The sequence below is a fragment of the Gobio gobio genome, assembly GCF_949357685.1.
Source record: "Gobio gobio genome assembly, chromosome: 6".
NCBI classification, from domain to species: domain Eukaryota; kingdom Metazoa; phylum Chordata; class Actinopteri; order Cypriniformes; family Gobionidae; genus Gobio; species Gobio gobio.
This window is the reverse complement of record NC_137102.1, coordinates 14,692,868-14,712,016: the sequence shown is the minus strand read 5'-3', so window position 1 is coordinate 14,712,016 and position 19,149 is coordinate 14,692,868. Positions and strand designations below refer to the sequence as shown.

At 36.9% G+C, this 19,149-nt stretch overlaps 2 protein-coding genes across 2 annotated transcripts; one reads left to right on the top strand and one right to left on the bottom strand.

Moving 5' to 3' along the window:
* Window positions 1-2,502: 2,502 nt before the first annotated feature.
* cldn18 (claudin 18) lies at window positions 2,503-3,691 on the top strand (the record flags this gene model as incomplete). Its single annotated transcript, XM_079819455.1, has 4 exons — window positions 2,503-2,722; window positions 3,035-3,199; window positions 3,337-3,481; window positions 3,589-3,691. 4 exons carry the CDS (start codon window positions 2,503-2,505, stop codon window positions 3,689-3,691), a joined length of 633 nt encoding a protein of 210 aa, XP_079675581.1.
* Window positions 3,692-4,365: 674 nt separating this feature from the next.
* Window positions 4,366-18,854, bottom strand: hfm1 (helicase for meiosis 1). Its single transcript, XM_079820129.1, has 37 exons — window positions 18,775-18,854; window positions 18,383-18,633; window positions 18,086-18,127; window positions 17,612-17,682; window positions 17,402-17,534; window positions 17,122-17,273; window positions 16,967-17,044; window positions 16,723-16,878; window positions 16,431-16,631; window positions 16,256-16,344; window positions 13,122-13,165; window positions 12,930-13,031; window positions 12,672-12,817; window positions 12,266-12,360; window positions 12,005-12,138; window positions 11,871-11,918; window positions 11,675-11,755; window positions 11,456-11,547; window positions 11,264-11,370; window positions 11,125-11,172; window positions 10,927-11,024; window positions 10,646-10,780; window positions 10,423-10,508; window positions 10,207-10,290; window positions 9,631-9,788; window positions 9,435-9,538; window positions 9,110-9,274; window positions 8,832-8,924; window positions 6,527-6,633; window positions 6,286-6,368; window positions 6,092-6,192; window positions 5,878-5,961; window positions 5,521-5,793; window positions 5,406-5,439; window positions 5,134-5,164; window positions 4,873-4,961; window positions 4,366-4,791 (listed from the first exon to the last, which is right to left on the bottom strand). The coding sequence occupies exons 1-37, from the start codon at window positions 18,834-18,836 to the stop codon at window positions 4,725-4,727; spliced, it is 3,924 nt and encodes a 1,307-aa protein (XP_079676255.1). The 5' UTR covers window positions 18,837-18,854; the 3' UTR covers window positions 4,366-4,724.
* Window positions 18,855-19,149: the final 295 nt, after the last annotated feature.

Sequence of the window (19,149 nt, the reverse complement as noted above, 5' to 3'; positions counted from 1 at the left end):
CATGACCTGCTGATTTGTAAAAGTGTGACCCTGGACCACAAAACCAGTCATGTCATTTCATTTCTTATTTTAACGAAAAAACATGGAAACTGAATAAATAAGCTTTCCATTGTGGTTTGTTATAGGACAATATTTGGCCGAGAGAAAATCTGGAATTTTCTTGAAAAATCTAAATATTCAGAAAAATCGATTTTAAAGTTGTCCAAAAGAAGTCCTTAGCAAGGCATATTACTAATAATAATAAAACATTTTTGATGTATTCACAGTAGGAAATGTACAAAATATCTTCATGGAACATGATTTTAAATATCCTAATGATTTTTAGCATAAAAGAAAAATTCATAATTTTGAGGCTATTGCCTCAAATATACCTGTGCAACTTATGACTGGTTTTGTGTTCCAGGGTCACAAGTGTCCATCTCAGATAACACACTTGTTTTAAAAGCTGCTCAGTTTATACTGTATATCTTATACAACAGAACAGAACATTAATATTGACTTTGAATTTAATTTGGTCCAGTTACAAAGTCACAGTACTGAACCTGTCAAATGAAGCAATAAGCCCTGTGAAGCCGTGGTTATTTGTGAATTTAGAACAGCTCAGCGGCGTTGTTAGAAACCCCCCTGTGCTAAATTCACTATAAATCACAGCTTCATGGGGCTTATTGCTTGTTATTCCACATACCTATACTGTTTATTGATTTCATTTTAAAATGTCTTAATTTCACAGTTTGTCTTTATTTGATTATTGCTGGTTATTGATATGGTCTTGTGGTCCTATGAATCATGAATTATATTCAGGCAACAATTCTCTACTCAAAAGCTGTAATTGAAATCCTAAAAGAAAAAACATTGTATCAATAAAAAAACACTTTTCAATTGTAAACAAATTGTCTTGTAACTTTTTTTGTAACCGATTTGCATTTGCTATTGCCTCTTATATCCTGAAATCTTTATCACTTTTTTTCCTTCTCTCTATCCTTCGCCACTGAAATACATTTATTGATGTTCTAGACAGTAACATGTATATTTAGCCTAAACAACCCCTTATGTTTTTGTTAATTACACATTTTCTACAATTCAACTGTCTATAATAAAATATTAATAATTTATAAATAGTAACTGTAATAGGTGGGAAAATATAGAACCATCTGCCTTAGCCATATATGGTTTTTATAAGCCTTTCTTTAGTTTTGTGTTATGTCCATCTCATAAGATTCTTGTAATATTTGTAACCTTTTAATATGTAATACGGTGGTTTGCGAAAGTATTCAAACCTCTTCGTTTTTTTCTACTTTTAATTACTTTTTTTCACATTAATCTACTCATAATGACAAAGCAAAAAACAAAAACAAAAAAACATTTAGGATAACTTTGTACATTTATTAAAAATAAAAAAAACCCTGCAATAATGATATTGCGTATTCATACCCTTTTTTGGGACACTTGAAATTTACCTCAGGACCATTCCAATTTCACTTGCAGATGTTACTACCCTTTGAGTCCATTTAACCAGTGGCAAATTCAATTGAATGGGTGTGATTTGGAAAGGCACTCAACCCTCTAACAGCTTAAAATGCATATTTGAGCAAAAACCAAGCCATGAGGTCGAAAGAATTGCCTGTAGAGCTCAGACAGGATTGTATCAACACACAGAACTGGGGAAAACTAATCCTTAATGGAAGAAGTTTGGAACAACCAGGACTCTCTCTAGGGCTGGTCTCCTGGCCAAACTGAGCAATCGATGGAGAAGGGCCTTGGTTAGAGTGATGACCAAGAAGCTGATGGTCACACTGGTTGAGCTCCATGATCATATATTGTGATGGGAGAAATTTTCAAAAGGACAATCATCACTGCAAAGCTCGTCACACCATATCCAAAAAGATTTGAGGCTGTAAATGTGCTTTAACTATACTGAGTTAAGGGTTTTACATAAATGTATTGGATAATGTACATACACCTGATCACGTGCATCTTACCACGCAATTAAATGCTTTAAAAATGTTTAATCTTTGCTCATTCCATTTATAATGTCTCATCATTTGTTTTCTTTCCTCACAAAAGTAATGAATTACTCATTGTTATCAGACTCTTTTCATCATCTGCTGATTCTTCATGCATCAGTGTTAGTATTCAGAGGAACAATCAGAGGCGAAGAAAAAGCAAAGCTGAATTAATCCTGAATTAGCCCAAATGTTTACTCACTGAGTCAAAATGATCTAACGATTAGGTGTGCCTGACCGGTTCTTTGATATTACACACAAGTGACCTCAGGTGTAATTTGTGTTAATGCTCAGACAGATTATGATGATTAAAATCCTCCTTTTATGTTTCTGTTAAAAGTAGGTGAAACTATGACCACTCAAAGCGCATCACAAGCATCACTTTATGAGTGTGCATGCGAGCCTTCACACTTTAAAAAGCAGCCTCACTCTGTCCAGCTTCAGTTAAACTCAACGCTTGTCACCAGATCTTTAACCGAGAACCGAAGACAGAAGCAGAATGAGTGCTACCATGCTGCAGACCACAGGTTTTGTATCAGGCGTCATCGGTACGACTGGAGTTTTCGCAGCCACGCTTATGGATGTCTGGTGCGCCAGAAACCAGCAGGAGCACAAGTTAACGTCCGTCTACACTTATAAGGGCCTGTGGAAGGATTGTGAGGTGTCCAGCTCTGGATTCACTGAGTGCCAAGCTCTCTACAGCCATCTGAACTACTCAGGTGAGATGAGATTTTTTTATTTTATTTTGAGATTGAGTGAGATTTTGTACAAACCGAAAATGGACATCAGAGTTAATTTCTGAACCTCTAACAGCACTTAGCATTGAGGGTGAAATTTGTGCCAGACGTGTTGGAGGAATGATAAGCAATGTGAAATGATTTTCAATAATAAGTTACATTAAAATATACACTTTTTTTGTATCTGATTTTGTTATCATCTGCTCTAGACCATACTTAATAATATCAGGTAGAAATCAAACAAAAAGCACGGATTCAAAGGCCCTTTAATATCCTGTGTGTTTTCTTTTTCAGACCTCCTTCAGGCTATAAGAGCTTTATTGGTGGTAGCAATTTTAGTGAGTATGATCGCAGTGTTCATCGGATTCTTCTGCCTAAAGTGCCTCAAAATGAGAAATATGGCGCTATTGACCAGGGCCAAACTGATGCTAAGCGCAGGGATCATGTTTATTATTGCTGGTAAACAAACGCTTATTCATTACTCACTAAACCCCACTGATCTATCATTTATCCATTTCTATTAGGTTTACAGATTAAACTGTTACAATAATTGCCATTATAATACACATGGTCCGTATCATCTTTGTTCTTTTCAGGCCTTTGTGATATTTCTGGAGCATCAGTGTATGCTGATCAAATTGTGCCTAGTTTCACGACGAGCCCATACAATCAAAAGCAAGGAGAGAAGGGAGGGGTACAATGTGCGAATGGCATGGGAGGAATTGATTCATTTGCTTCCAAGTAAGATCAAAAACCATCGATTTTCCACTGGCAGATGTTCAACGGGTGTCTGTTATGTGCCGATCGCATCACTTCCTGTTTTCTCCATCTTTGTTTTGAATGGTCAGGTACACATTTGGTCCCGCCCTCTATATAGCCTGGGTAGGAGGAGCTCTGTTACTTCTGGGAGGAATTTTGAAGTGCATCGCATTCAAAAGAATGCAAACGTGAGTCTCTGCATTTTAAAGCTATCTATCTATAGACGTTCTGTAACATATATTGAGTTTTAAAAGTACAGGTTGTAAACTAACTAGCATGTTCTATTTTAGCAACACTGATATGAGAGAAGGATATATATACAACGCCCCAGCCCAGTGCAGGGCACAAGATGAAGAGGCCCATGTCCAGAGAGTCAGAGAAGAACAAAGAAATTCATGTTAGGCCTATGTAATGCACTATGTAATTGCACTGATGAACTGAATTCATTTTTGGGGGTAATCGCAGTAAAAACGTGTTCATTGTTTTTTAATGTCTCTATAGAAAAGTCTTGATTGTATATGGGTAAATTGGTCAGTTAAGGTGGGAATGTCAGGTTTTTGAGATAATTTAATTTGCTGTTTGGAATTCTAATAAACGTTTGCCACACCTGTACTTGACATGGCAGCTGAATTGTTTGGCCTAGCTCAAAGCAATTTCTTCAATTTACAGAGACTGGAGAAGAAAGGGAAAAGAGGAATGTCCTCACAAACTAAACTCAAAGTACCTTACAGCTATCTAAATAGGGACATATCATAGACTTTTATTGTTTTTTAATTAAAAACTAATTAAAACTCTACCCTAACCGAATTGTTAAAAGACAAATGTGTATTTATAGAATAAAAAAAGAGAGAGACACAAACACTTTTCTCATTCATTACTGCATTAATTTTGACAATCTATTTTTATTTCATGTGATATTTATAGAACAATCTTCTAATATTTTAGTGAAATGATATTTAAGAATATGATTTGAAATATTAAACATTAAAATACAGTGCAGCCTTTTTAAAAATCGATAGAAAGCTCTTTGCCAACATATTATAAGTTGCTGCGACGCAAAAGAAAACAACTTTTTGTCATTATATTTCACATTGTTTGCTGCAAATTGTCCATACAGTGCCATTAAACCAAGAATGTCTTTACACCAGAAAATCAACAAATGGCAGAGGAACTTGGAGTCTTTACAACGTAGTGCTAAATGTGTCAGGAATCCTTCACAACAACTCTAAAAAAGGCCATCAAACATACCAAGAAAAACACTGGTCTCATCGCTGGTGTCATTTGCGTGATCCCTGCAATTATTAAGCAATGTTAACATTGTAAACAGGAAATATGATAACTAAAGTTAATTAGGTCATTATTTCTTGAAATACCTGCTATCAGGTGTGTTTTCCTTCAGAACCACATCTGCCCTTGAGAAGAAATCAAATCTTCTTTGGACTGAAGGTGTTTTGGCTTGACTCTGGATTGAGAGGGAGTTCATACAAATTTCTAAGCACACAGTCTGTCAAATAAATTACTAACTATGTGTGACTGAAACACAATCATTGTGTGCTTTCTAAATAGTGCCACCAAAATGTATGGTACCATATTGTCTTGAAAAATTTGAGGGAAATGTTTGTATGTACACTTACAGTCTGAGGTGTAATAGCCATTGGTAGGATCCTGAAAAAAGTAAACATATTTTCAGAGGCATTAGACCGAAAGCAAAGGATAGTTCAGCAGATATTATATAGTAACATTATGCACCCTCTGAATCCTAGAATAACTGCTCTTGAAACCCTATTAAACAAGCTTTTAGCCAGTGGGAAAATGGGTGACTTAGTGAGTGATATTAAAAATACCCCATAACATATAGCCTACTCCTGCTTTGAAAGGAGACATTTTTTCCTCTTCATTCAGTTACCTTTGTGGCAAGATTTGGGCTGGACATTGTGAGGCTGAAACCAAAAATACAAAAAAGAAAGTTTTAACATTTAAAATTTTACCAATATCTGACATACAAAAAAAAATAAACAAACCAGATTTTGTAGGTTCATCATGGTCTGTCATCAGGTTACATATTTGGGATTCACAGGACACCTCACTAGCATCAACCAGGTTACCATCATCAAAATCATCCCAATAATTTGCTCCCAGGTCAAAGGTCACATCCAGGGACCCAGACCAGAGGTCACCAATTTCAGTACTGTGGTCTGGGTTTGCATGGACAGAATAAACACTGGCTTTATTAAGAGAAACTCTGTGCATCTGTCCATCGTTGTGTGGCTTGAGCTGACTGTAAAGCAAAGTGCCTGAAAATATGATGGTAATATTGTTATTATTATTATTAATATGAACAATATGAGGCAAACATTAGAAGCTCTAAAGTATCATACTTTGAGGAAAAGTAGAAGGTTGGGGATTTTCTATTGCTGGATCTCCAGTTTCAGAATAAAAGTCTCCCAGCTCATCATTGTAACCTGTAGTTTGACAATTGAAACATCAGAGTTCTGAGATTTCTTATTAAACTCTAACCTCACATTCACTGTAACTGCAGTATTTTCTGTCAACAAACTTGAGTGTATGTGAATGAGAGTAAACATACAGTACCATCATGGTATGAAGACAAATTCTCGTGTGGAGTGACAAAATTGGCCTCTAACTCCTTGATTTCATATGTACTTTGAGTATAACACTGACTTCCCTCAAACCTTTAAGAATAAATGGCAACTTTAGGAAATAATACCAACAATATCAACTTCATCAACAATAATAGGACAACTTTTGTTGTCAGCAGAAAATACCTCTTGGCAGCAGGCAGTGTGTCTTTGGATTTGTATGAGAACTGCTGCATGCTTACAGCTGCGGTCCCATTATTCATCATCGTCTAAACGGAAACTCAAGAAAACTAGATTAAGACTTTGACACAATACAGTATATCTTACAAAAATAAATTCTAGGCATTTAAGTGTACTCTTATTAAACTATTATTGAATTGAATTTGACAATTGTGTACATGTAACCCTTGATAGTCAGAATTCTGACCTTCAAACGTTTCACAGGAGTCTCATGGAGTCTCTCATTCCTCATTTTTAGATTGTCAAGGTATGAGGAGAAATTGGATTGAGCCCTTTTCATGACTCCAACTTTGCCTAAAAGGGAAACTAGGTCATCAAGAAGCACAGATAGCTATGTTTACATCCAACTACAGTGGGGAGAACAAGTATTTGATACACTGCCGATTTTGCGGGTTTGCCCACTTACAAAGCATGTAGAAGTCTGTAATTTTTATCATAGGTGCACTTCAACTGTGAGTGACGGAATCTAAAACAAAAATCCAGAAAATCACATTGTATGATTTTTAATTAATTTGCATTTTATTGCATGACATAAGTATTTGATACATTAGAAAAGCAGAACTTAATATTTGGTACAGAAACTTTTGTTTGCAATTACAGAGATCATATGTTTCCTGTAGTTCTTGACCAGGTTTGCACACACTGCAGCAGGGATTTTGGCCCACTCCTCCATACAGACCTTCTCCAGATCCTTCAGGTTTCGGGGCTGTTGCTGGGCAATACGGACTTTCAGTTCCAAAGATTTTCTATTGGGTTCAGGTCTGGAGACTGGCTAGGCCACTCCAGGACCTTGAGATGCTTCTTACGGAGCCACTCCTTAGTTGCCCTGGCCTTGTGTTTCGGGTCGTTGTCATGCTGGAAGATCCAGCCACGACCCATCTTCAATGCTCTAACTGAGGGAAGGAGGTTGTTGGCCAAGATCTCGCGATACATGGCCCCATCCATCCTCCCCTCAATACGGTGCAGTCATCCTGTCCCCTTTGGGGAAAAACATCCCCAAAGAATGATGTTTCCATCTCCATGCTTCATGGTTGGGATGGTGTTCTTGGGGTTGTACTCATCCTTCTTCTTCCTCCAAACACAGCGAGTGGAGTTTAGACCAAAAAGCTCTATTTTTGACTCATCAGACCACATGACCTTCTCCCATTCCTCCTCTGGATCATCCAGATGGTCATTGGCAAACTTCAGACGGGCCTGGACATGCGCTGGCTTGAGCAGGGGGACCTTGCGTGCACTGCAGGATTTTAATCCATGACGGCGTAGTGTGTTACTATTGTTTATTTTGAGACTGTGGTCCCAGCTCTCTTCAGGTCATTGACCAGGTCCTGCCGTGTAGTTCTGGGCTGATCCCTCACCTTCCTAATGATCATTGATCACGAGGTGAGATCTTACATGGTGCCCCAGACCGAGGGAGATTGACCATCATCTTGAACTTTTCATTTTCTAATAATTGCACCAACAGTTGTTGCCTTCTCACCAAGCTGCTTGCCTATTGTCCTGTAGCCCATCCCTTGTGCAGGTCTACAATTTTATCCCTGATGTCCTTACCCAGCTCTCTGATCTTGGCCATTGTGGAGAGGTTGGAGTCTGTTTGATTGAGTGTGTGAACAGGTGTCTTTTATACAGGTAACGAGTTCAAACAGGTGCAGTTAATACAGGTAATGAGTGGAGAACAGGAGGGCTTCTTAAAGAAAAACTAACAGGTCTGTGAGAGCCGGAGTTCTTACTGGTTGGTAGGTGATCAAATACTTATGTCATGCAATAAAATACAAATTTATTATTTAAAAATCATACAATGTGATTTTCTGGATTTTTGGATTCCGTCTACAGAGCTCTTACATGCTTTTGTAAGTGGGCAAACCTGCAAAATCGGCAGTGTATCAAATACTTGTTCTCCCCACTGTATTTTAATGCGTATTTTGGGATATTGCATAAAAAACGCTGGATGGAAACGCCAAGACGTGCATAAATTCTAAAAATGAGCATAGAAAACATGCGCATTAACTACGATGAAAACACATTTACTGAATAAATTCCTCGATGCGCATCAAAAAAGACGTGACTTGCGATGGGATGGCATAACTGGACTCTGAAATGCTGTTTTGGTCTTTCTGAGTCTGTTGTCAAAGTGGTTCGGTATAATTACCTCTCATAACTTCCTCTTCCCAAACAGCAGGCATCCGTTTCAGAAAGCAAGATAACATGACCGCATTTATTGCGTTTCGTCGGTGCGCTCTGAGGAGTAATATATTATAGGCTATACAGTGGCTTCTCATACTGCATCAACATCCAATTTTCTTAGTGATAATTGTCGCCAGTTTATCATAAAATAACGCATTTGTTCTCTTCAAATGACTGGATATAAACAGTGCTTTATTTGCAAATGTTTTAAGCAATATTCCAATTTTGGCATTAGTTACATTCACAACTTTGGATGGAAACATTGCTAATGACGGCACAATCCCAGATCATCTAGAAATCTCAATACTCACAGCACTCGTGTCCACAGAGCTCCTTGTTTTTGCAGAGATGATGGCACTGTCTCTTAACTGTTTTTGGAGCAACTTGATCCATGATGATAATGTCTACATTAAGGTTAAATACAATCTTTGAAAGTGTCAAAGTGTTTGAGCCAAAAGCATTTATATATATAATTTAGTTTCAGCAGATTTATCAGACTATTTATATCTGGTATGGTACAAATTCTAGTTCAAATGTATTGTAACTCTATCTGAGGTCTGATTAAATTGGTGTTGTCAAGAAGTCTGACCTCCGTTTGAAGAATCAGGAGTTGTCGACGTAGGGCCTTGTCTCTTCGATGTGGCGAGAATCCTCTGCACTCTCCATGTAGGGCTCTCTCTGATGCAGGACTCAGCTCCAAACCTCTTCACTTCGGAGTGGAAGGCACTGTACTTCTGCTGTACGTCCAGACCCACTACACAATCAACAATTATTAATTACTCTAAAATATTACCAGATAGAACAATCACTCTACGTGTAAAATATTTCATATTTTATTGAATGACTATCTGAACATCCAAAAAGCCATTATGGCTTGTTTAAGTGGCTGCCAGGCATCAGCTATGACCACTGACCATATTCTGAGCTGATCAAATGAATGCTGAGCTCCTCTCCCTTAGGTGTTCTTGTCACCTCGATTCTCTTTGACCAGCTCCCAGACTTCAAGAGCAATGAGTCCCTGGAAAAACAATTCATGGATCTCTTACACATTAAAAAAAAATTTTTTTTTAAGATAACTTGCCAATGATTATTCAATCACAGAGATCTTACATGATTTTCTGCTGGAAAACTACATTATTGTCACAGTCCCCGATAATGAGAGTAACATAATGGTGGTCTGTTGCTGTGCGCTTCGATGCCAACTCCTTAAAATTCTGCAAGTTCACTGTGGCCACAATCTCAGCTGTGGACAGACTGTATCGAGAAATCTAGAAAAATATTGGATCATATAAAATTATATATGAAATTGTTAAAATAAGATAGCTCAAACTGCAGTGTTTTTTAATCATCATTAAGATATTAACTTAAAATTTGTTTGAATCTATATGCGAAAATATGTATTCTAGGCCCTGCAATAGGTTGCTATTTTTGTGGAGATATTTTTCACCAAATTTCACCATCTGCTTGCCTTCACTATTTCTGTTTTTTTTTTTAAGTACAAATATTTAATGTATTCTCTCAATTAGTGTTAAATCAAAAGGCTATTTAAAATTATTTCTATTTGGATAATTACATGTTGTCAACTTTCCACAACTTTATTCTATGACAACTACCCAAGAATGACACTGCAATGTAATATATATATAATTTCATTACATATATATATATATATATCGTATAACATACCTGTTTCAAATTAACTTCATATTTTGGAAGTTTGCCGACAGCTTCCTTAATCTGAGTCCCAAATGGAGGGTTTCGGTTCACAATCTGAAAAAAATAAAATAAATAATAATTATGTCAGTACTACTACTATAACAACAGAAAGGGACACCATGACTTCATCATGAATAAATGTATTTCTAAACTCCTAAACAATCTATGGAGGAAATTTTGGCTTACTAGCTCTAGTTCTCTGGGACTGGTCTGCTCAATTTTGCTGAATGTTGTAAACCCTGCATTCACCATAGCAGTAGCGAGTGTAAATCCTAGGAAAGAAGACCCCAAATATAGAAACACATACATCCGTCTCAACAAATATACTGCATTTTTAATCAGTGGGTTCGATTCATTCACTTATTCTTTTTCAATGATGATAAATAAACTTTTAGATGTGCTCCCTGACCTATCCTCTCAATCTGTTTGGAGACGTAAGATGAGTTCTCCCACAGTTTAGCACGAAAACATTTGGCAAGAATTAAAGAGTTGAGTCGAGCTGAAAAATTCGATTTGGAGTGATGACTGAGAAACTCAGTCAAATCTGGCAGAGATCAAAAGTAAAATAATTTTATGTTCAGTAAAGTGGCACAAGAAAGAATTGTACATTTGCAATTTCATGGCCATATTATCAGACTGACAATAAAAGCTTAAAGAGATACATTACGCAAGATTATGTTAGTAACATACATCTGCTGACTCTATTTCCATTTCTGAATATTTTTCCAGTGTCCTGTACGAGTCCAAACTCCTGAATGGGAATGCAGCTGAGCTGAGCTTGAATCAGACTAGGATGAGATTATAATCGCATGCATAAATAAAGAAATATGCAGACCAATAAAGTGGTAAAATTGTACATTCAAACAGTAATAGCAAGCTAGACCGTACCAATTCACTTTCATGTCATTACTTCTGATCTTTCCTTCCATAGGAAACCTAAAAAGAAAATATTACAGCTGACATTCTTCTGTCCACCTATAAACTGTATGTTAACTATGAGAATTGGGTAGTTAAAGACAACTTTGACCTGATGGTGTTCCTGTTCTTATCCTTGTTCAGCATGTTCAAGGTTTTCTTTTCATTTACTCTCAATTGCACATCACTAAATTCTTTACCCTTCGATATCATTTCAATCTACAAAAGTGAGAATTTTTTTTTTCTTTCAGTAGATGTTGTTCCAAAGAAGAAAATAGCAATGGATCAGGAAACGCTTTCTTACCAACTCGGGTAATGTCTCTGTTCCAGTCACCCTACTGAACTGCTTCACAGTGTCAAAGGCAACACAGTACCTGGCCATGAGTTTTCCAGTCTCTGTGTGTGTACATTTCATTTATATGAACAAATCAAAGTCAAAATCGGTAGGGTCATTAAAATACTCATACAAAGAGATGAGGTAAGCTTTTATATTTTGAATGGGAAAAAGAGCAATATCAGTTACCTGTGGGCTTGATGTTAATGTCTTCATCCATGGTAATCAGGTTAAAAGAGGCCAAAGAGTTGAGGTTCTTCAAGCACAGTTCTGAAACACACCGTGTAAATCGTTTTCACACCACAAGTTCCTGTCTAGTAGGTTTTTCAAATGAATGATTATCAACTGATTCACTGATTCAAATCAGCTAATCATTTTTTCCTACCTTGAAGTTTTGTCTCAATTCCACATTTGTCAAGCTCAGGGGGAAAACCTGTGACAAAATATGAGACTAATAAAAAAAACAGCTAGTAGTGCTTTTAATGTCTATAACTAGAGTGGACAAGGTTTAGGATTTACCGTAGTGTTTGGGGTTTTTCAAAGCACGGATGTACAGGAAGGTGGAGCGGATCCAGTCTAGAGCCATGTTCACGTCAAATATGGTGTGGAGAACTATCTCTGCATTCAAGTGCTCCACCAAGTTTGTATGCAAGCTGAAAATATTCATAATGTTGTACTCATCACATCCATAGATAACACATAAATCAACTAGCCTACATCATATGTTTAGGGATTATACAAATTCCTCCAAGAACAAAATGCATTTTAGATGGTACATACCTGCTCTCTATGCTGTCTATGCCACTTAAGAAATTTGTGTATTTGTCCTTTGTCTGAGACCGGGTCATGATCACTGCGGTCGCTGTCGTATCAAACTAAACAAAAAACAAGGCCAGTGTGTACTGCAGTCTCAATCTTAATACTGTAACAGCTCTATGTTTGCATTGACACTTGATTTTTAGCCAAAGGGCTTGACTTCATATTATTGCAGCTTATGGAGCTCCCACTTATTTTATATGTAACATATGCATGTTTTTGTAGATTGTTTTGATAGGTTCATGTCTTCCAATTGAGTAAAATATAGTTCATTTTACAACCGGTTGTATTATTACAACCTATACACATAAAGACTCCAGAATGCCAGGGGAGGCCTCCTGAAGTCATGCTCTGAATTTGTTAGCAGTACCTGTGGTCTGCCAGCTCTCCCAATCATCTGTAACAGGTCAGCTTCACTGTACTCTTCACATGCACCACCAACATAGTGCAATGTGGATTTGATTACCACAAGGTGGGCTGGCAAATTCACACCCATGGCTAGGGTGCTGGTTGTAACTGAATATAAGAAAAAAGGTTTTCCTATGTGTGCTTTTGTTTAATAATACTTTATATACTGAATAATGAACAATCAAAAGTACATGAGTGAAAATATATTTGCAGAACTTACATAACACTGGCAAGTCACCCATTGTAAAGGCTTCTTCAACCAATTTCCTGTCTGACACATCCATGCCAGCATGATGATATCCAATGCCAAAAATAAATAGATCTGGAAAATAGTTTAGTTTACCTTCATAAAACAGTGACCTATGTATTCATGAATGTCTTACAGAAGAAGAAATCTCATTATCGTACACACCTCTGAGTTTTGCATCAAGCAGAGAGTTTGCATATTTCATCAGTCTATGAAAAAGAAAAGTTAAACCAAGACATGTACACATCTCAAGAGTAATCTTAAAAGTACAGTTAATATATCTGTGAAGGTCAACAACATGCTCAAATATGTATTTATATCAAGGGTGTCCAGACTCGATCCTGGAGGGCCACTGTCCTGCTCCAACTAACTCCAACTTGCCTCAACAGAACTGCCTGGTGCTGCAGCCCAATTCACCTACTTATACTATGCCCTAAACGTATGTACTGTTTTTGTGAAGAAAAAGTATTTTTGAGTGTGTAGCAGAATAATACCCAAGCTTTGGGACATACTACTTCGTCATAATTGCGTCTTTAACAGACCGCTGTTTAGGGCTGCACGATATGAGGAAAAGCTGCGATGTGCGATAACATTGTTTAATATTGCGATGACGATATGACTTGTGATTAATATTCAAATGTGAATGTTAGCTATACTGTTCCCATGTCTTAGTGCTTTAATAGGTCGTGTTCAGTGTTGGGCAGTAACGGAATACATGTACCGGCATTACGTATTCAGAATACATATTATGAGTAACTATTCCATTACAGTTACAATTTAAATAGTTGATAATTAGAATACAGTTACATTGTTGAAATCAATGGATAACATTAACGATACTTCTCTGTTTCATGAGTTTATTTACTCTCTAAATAAATTAAGGCAACTCAATGCATTTCTCAGAACGCCCCAATATGAAAACGAAAAAATGCACGGTTTGCGTGATCAGTCACAATGGAGTCGGAAGAGGAGCAGCGGGAGCTAGAGGTAGAGATGGAGCCAGAACAACAGAGCCAGGGCAAGAATGCGTTTCTATCTTGGAAATTCAAACAGCATTTCATATTAAAGAAAGAGAAGGGAGAACGAAATATAACACGGCAGTGCAACTGTGCAGTGGCGTGGTGGTTGGGGGGGGCGGCTACACACTCACGCACGCCTATATTTTTAATAAATTTGTTATATATTCATTAAATATATTATTTGTTTATATTTTTTATTTTCAAAATGTAGGCTATTTAATTGAGATTGAGGTGTATTCATATATACCTCAATTAAATAGCCTACATTTTGAAAATAAAAAATATAAGGCTCAAACATGCGTATTTTTTTAGTAGGCCTACTTCCGTCAGTGAAACAACATACTACAGCCTGTAAAACATTTAAATAAATATCTGTAAATAATCGAAATATAAATAATATTAGTTAAATATTAGTTAAAGGAAAAATTTGTTTATATTTCCCCATAGGCGTGTGTCATATGCCTCTTTGCGCTGAAAGGGATGACACGAGCAGGAAAGAAGCATCGTTTTCTAATACCTTCATGTTTTCTCCTGATGTTCCAAAACTGATACTTGCAGTAAAATGTGACGAAATTAAATCTTCAAAAAAAAAGAACGAAATTATCTTCTGCAGGGTCAAGAACTTAGGCTTTGTTTGATTATGCGCTGTGAGAGAAAGCAAAACTAAAAATCTCCGGCGTGTATGAAATACGCTATACACATAAATTTGACCAAGTCTAATAGCAAGCACAAACTGTGTTAAATAAAGTAAAGTTTGAAGTAAAATGTATGTCCTACTCCGTTTTCTACTTTACCACAGTAAATTATGCGAATATAGCCTACTCCTAAATAAATCAAACAAGGAAGAAACGTTTAATCCCCTGTGAGAGACGTAAATGAGGATTTAGGAAAATAAATAAGAGATTCCATGTCCAGTAGAATAAAATGGAGTAAGCCTATTGTTAAATTCGTGGAAAATTGTGTGACCAGATAGCAAAACGCAAGCAAACTTAAATTTGGCTCACCACACAAAGCTTCCCCTCTTGTTCGGCATGAATCCATATGTTTCCATGGCTGTGATGTAACATTCAATTGCGAACCTATTATTTATTTTGTAAATAAAGCTTTGTACTTCACTTGTGTCATAATATTCACGTAAAACAGCTTCACATACAAAAAAAAAAAGTGTTTTGGCCGACCACCGCCGGTGCTCCCTGCTTAGTTGACGTGCAACTTTACATTCTCCTATGTGCTGATTTACCAGCCCAAGAGACGATGGCCCCGTTTGACGTTAGCTAAATATTTTATAATATATGTTTAGTAAGCAGGATTTGATGGCCGCATTCCTACACTTATAAAATGCAATTCAATGTGGAAGTAATCCATGTATTCAGAATACGTTACTCAGATTGGCGCATGTAATAAACTGTATTCCCTTATTCATCGTGTCAGGCTGTCTGTTGCGATGTGTTCATCGCGCAAGTTCATATCGCGATGACGATGAAAATTCGATGTATCGTTCAGCCCTACCGCTGTTGCACAATCCTGTCACTGTTTAAACTGCCCGGTCAATCATTCTGTCACAGTTAAAATCCCCCAAATTCAATTCAATTTAATTTACTACCGTTTTGGAGAGAAATATATTAGCACATTGATCTGCCATTTGTGGGTCTTTCATGTGGAGACTCTCCTCATGTGTTTGAATAACGATGCATTGAAAAGTTAACGACCAAACGAATCATTATAAAAGTTCACAAATGCTGTTGCAGATTAAATATAATGTGGATAACATTGAATAAATACATTTTTGTCAGGTTAGATACTGATTATTAATCACTCAAACCCCTTTATCTAAACCTCTCTACTTAACTGTCGGTCCTTCACATCTGCCATGTTCGTCGTTTTTTTTTATTTACCCGTTTTACTTGTGTTGGTAGTTCTAATTGAATCCTTGTCCAACACGCAAAGGAATCTTTACTTCGGATTCCAACCGAAAAAAGTAGACCACCCGGGTATCTATGGGGAATACTCATTTCAACATACTTCGAATTGAAACAAGCTAATGTTAATTTCAAATACTATTTAGGACGGATAGTATGCGAATTGGGACGCAACATGGAAGTTTCTAGCATGCCTAGTAGGACTTTGATTAGCTGGTTCAGGTGTGTTTAATTTAAGGACACTGTCAGGAGCAGAGTGTATATATAGATTTAATCTCCAGACCAAAATCATATGATATAAGTTTAATTTATTTCAAAATGGAAATGTATAATTTTGGCCTATGTAATGTGACTATAGTACCTTTGTTTGTGGTCAATATTCATAATGAACCTGGCATCCTTGGCAAGCACAGCAGCAGACTGTTGAACTCCTTTTCTTGTGGAGCAAAACTGTTAATTTCAAATAAATGTATTATATCAATTTTCATTTTAAAATACCCAACCCAACACATTTGCATTCACAAAGATTCACTTACCACAAGGGTTGGTTTTTGATCAGAGTAGGTCTGAATAATGTTGGCTATTTTGTAGTTAAGAGAAAGATCAAACTTAAATTCATTCTGATTACTTCCACAGGGGAACCCAAGCACCACTTTCCTCAGTTTCACTGGCCTGTGACTATCATCCATCTCCAGACAAGTGGCAGGCCCTGACTCATCCGAGAGCCATTCAGATACCTTCAAAATTGTAGAGAACAGCACAGGAATGATCTAAATGAACCTGAACACAGATAAAGAGATTCATTTAAATGACTTCTTTGGCACGTACGTCACGGATATTTGGGATGGTAGCTGAGACAGCCACAAATCTCACAGATGCTTTTGATTCTGAATTTACAGCCAGGTGATACGAGTGCATGGTTTTCATTCTGCTGACCACAACCTCAAGAGTGGCTCCACGGGTTTTGTCTTTCACCACATGTACCTTAGACGCAGACAAAAAAAGTCATTGATTAATTAATCACTGTCATCCATTTTCAAATACAGATCATGTGGGGGTAAATAAATCAGACCTCATCAATGAGGAAGAGACGAACAGATGGCAATAAACAGTTATCCTTCCATCTCCTTGTCATGCTGTCCCATTTTTCCTTTTAAGGGGAGAAAAACTTTCAGACCTGTTGGAAAGATGTTTGATGTTTAGACTGTACCATGTGTGGCAACTTACTGGAGTTGTAAAAATTAGATGAGCATCCTGGATTTCAAAAATGTCATCAATCTCTGTGTCTCCAGTTAACTCCTTGCAGTTTAGTCCAAGAGGTCCAAATTTCTGTTTCCAGCTTTCGAATCGTTGACTGCAAAGAGCCTTAATTGGTGCCACTAAAGCATAAACCAAAAAATGTCAAACAGTATTTGTTATAAATTACTGAATAAAATGACTCAAATAAAAATGCTTGTTTTATAATCCTACTACGCTTAAATAACAATAATTACAGTTTGTAACTTACTGTACACAGCTCTGACCCTATGCCAGGGCTCAGAAGACTCAATCAGTAGTCGAACAATGGCCAGCTCAAAGAACACCGTTTTCCCAGAGCCCGTGGGAGCACAGGCAACAAAATTTTTATCGGTGTACAGAACCTGAAATAGACCAATCATCTACCACATACTGGGTTTATGAACTTTACATTATATAGATATAAATTCTAGAGACTTACATCATCCAATGCCTGGGACTGCACATAGTTAAAGTAAGGGAATTCTTTAAACACACTTCTGAATTTAGCAGCTACACGTATATTAAGGAAAACAATGAACATGACAATAAATACACCATTCACAGTCCAAAGGTATAAATGTACATTGAAAAAGACTTACAGGAGTGATTTAAAATCCCCATGAAATCAGAGATGTCCTTCCTATATATTCGCTATTGAATCAGAAACGTAAAGAACTTGTCCTGGTTAATTGGACAAAAATCTGTTTAGTGCAACATCCAAGTTTTTTTTATCTGTATTCCCAGATGATAATTTTTTTAAATTTAATATCATCTAAAAGTGAATTTTGTCAGTTTTTAAGAGTACACAAGCATTTAGTTAAGCTCATTGCTAATGCAAAACTTTGATTTCATGAGGTCCTTAATAGAATTTAAATATTATTTCTTAGCAGCTGGGCTGAATGGAGAAGGATACGAATTTCAGAGACTGAGCGGAGTGCTCCTTTTCCAGATGATCCTTTAAAAACATCATCAGTATTAGAAATGGGACAAATATTCAGTATAGCACTAATTGTTCTCTATGTATGGAAATGTTATAGTTTTTACGTATGCCCTAAAAGGCTGTATGTATATTTTACTCTAATAAAACGTACAAAGGTTTAACTACATATAGAATAGCTGGTTAATGTAGTACATATCTGGCGATATGGACTGTTCCACATGAACTAACTCTGTATAATGGCATTCCTGTTAACTAATAGTGTTATATTACCTTCAAATTGTGCAGGACTGAAACCAAGATGGAGATTATGGTTTGTGTTTGCATGTACATCAGAGTTTTGTTCTGTTTGGCCCAAACCAATAAAGGGACTACAAGTAGCAACAGCATGTGTAGTCTGTGGGCCGCTGCTTGTCATAGCAACCTGACCCAGCAAACCAGTGTCATTCGTTGTTGACGTCATATGGTTTAGGAAAGCATCTTCACCATTCCCTGAGATCCTTCTTGTGGGAGCTCTGAACAACCTATGTTAACAACAGCGACATAAATGCAGTTTGTTTACCCACTTATTGTTCTACTGCCAATATACATTTCAAACACAAAGTAAGAACTGCTTGTTCCACCAGCACATTTCGTTAACTCAATCAAGATGTAGCAAGGAGTACCTGGTCTTGAAGGGAGGAGCACTGGAAGTAGGTAAAGGCCTCGATTCCACAAAACCCTTCATACTGACAGCCTGATTTCTTTCTCTAGAGGGTTCATGGGTCCACAAAACAGATTCCTCCAGCTCATGTGATTTCACAGTCTGCCCTTGGACACTTTCATTTGGATTGTGAAATGGTTTTTGAGCTGGTGCCAGAAATGTCTTCGATCTCTGAGAGTAACCTTCATAAATAAGGAATGGAACAAATTTAACAGCCTTCTTTTTTCCCTTTGAGTCACTGTAAATGTACTGTAATGTACTAAAAACATGAAAGTGATTAAATTTACAATCTAAACTGGAAGATGTTGATTAAAAAATGGACACATGCTTAAACTAC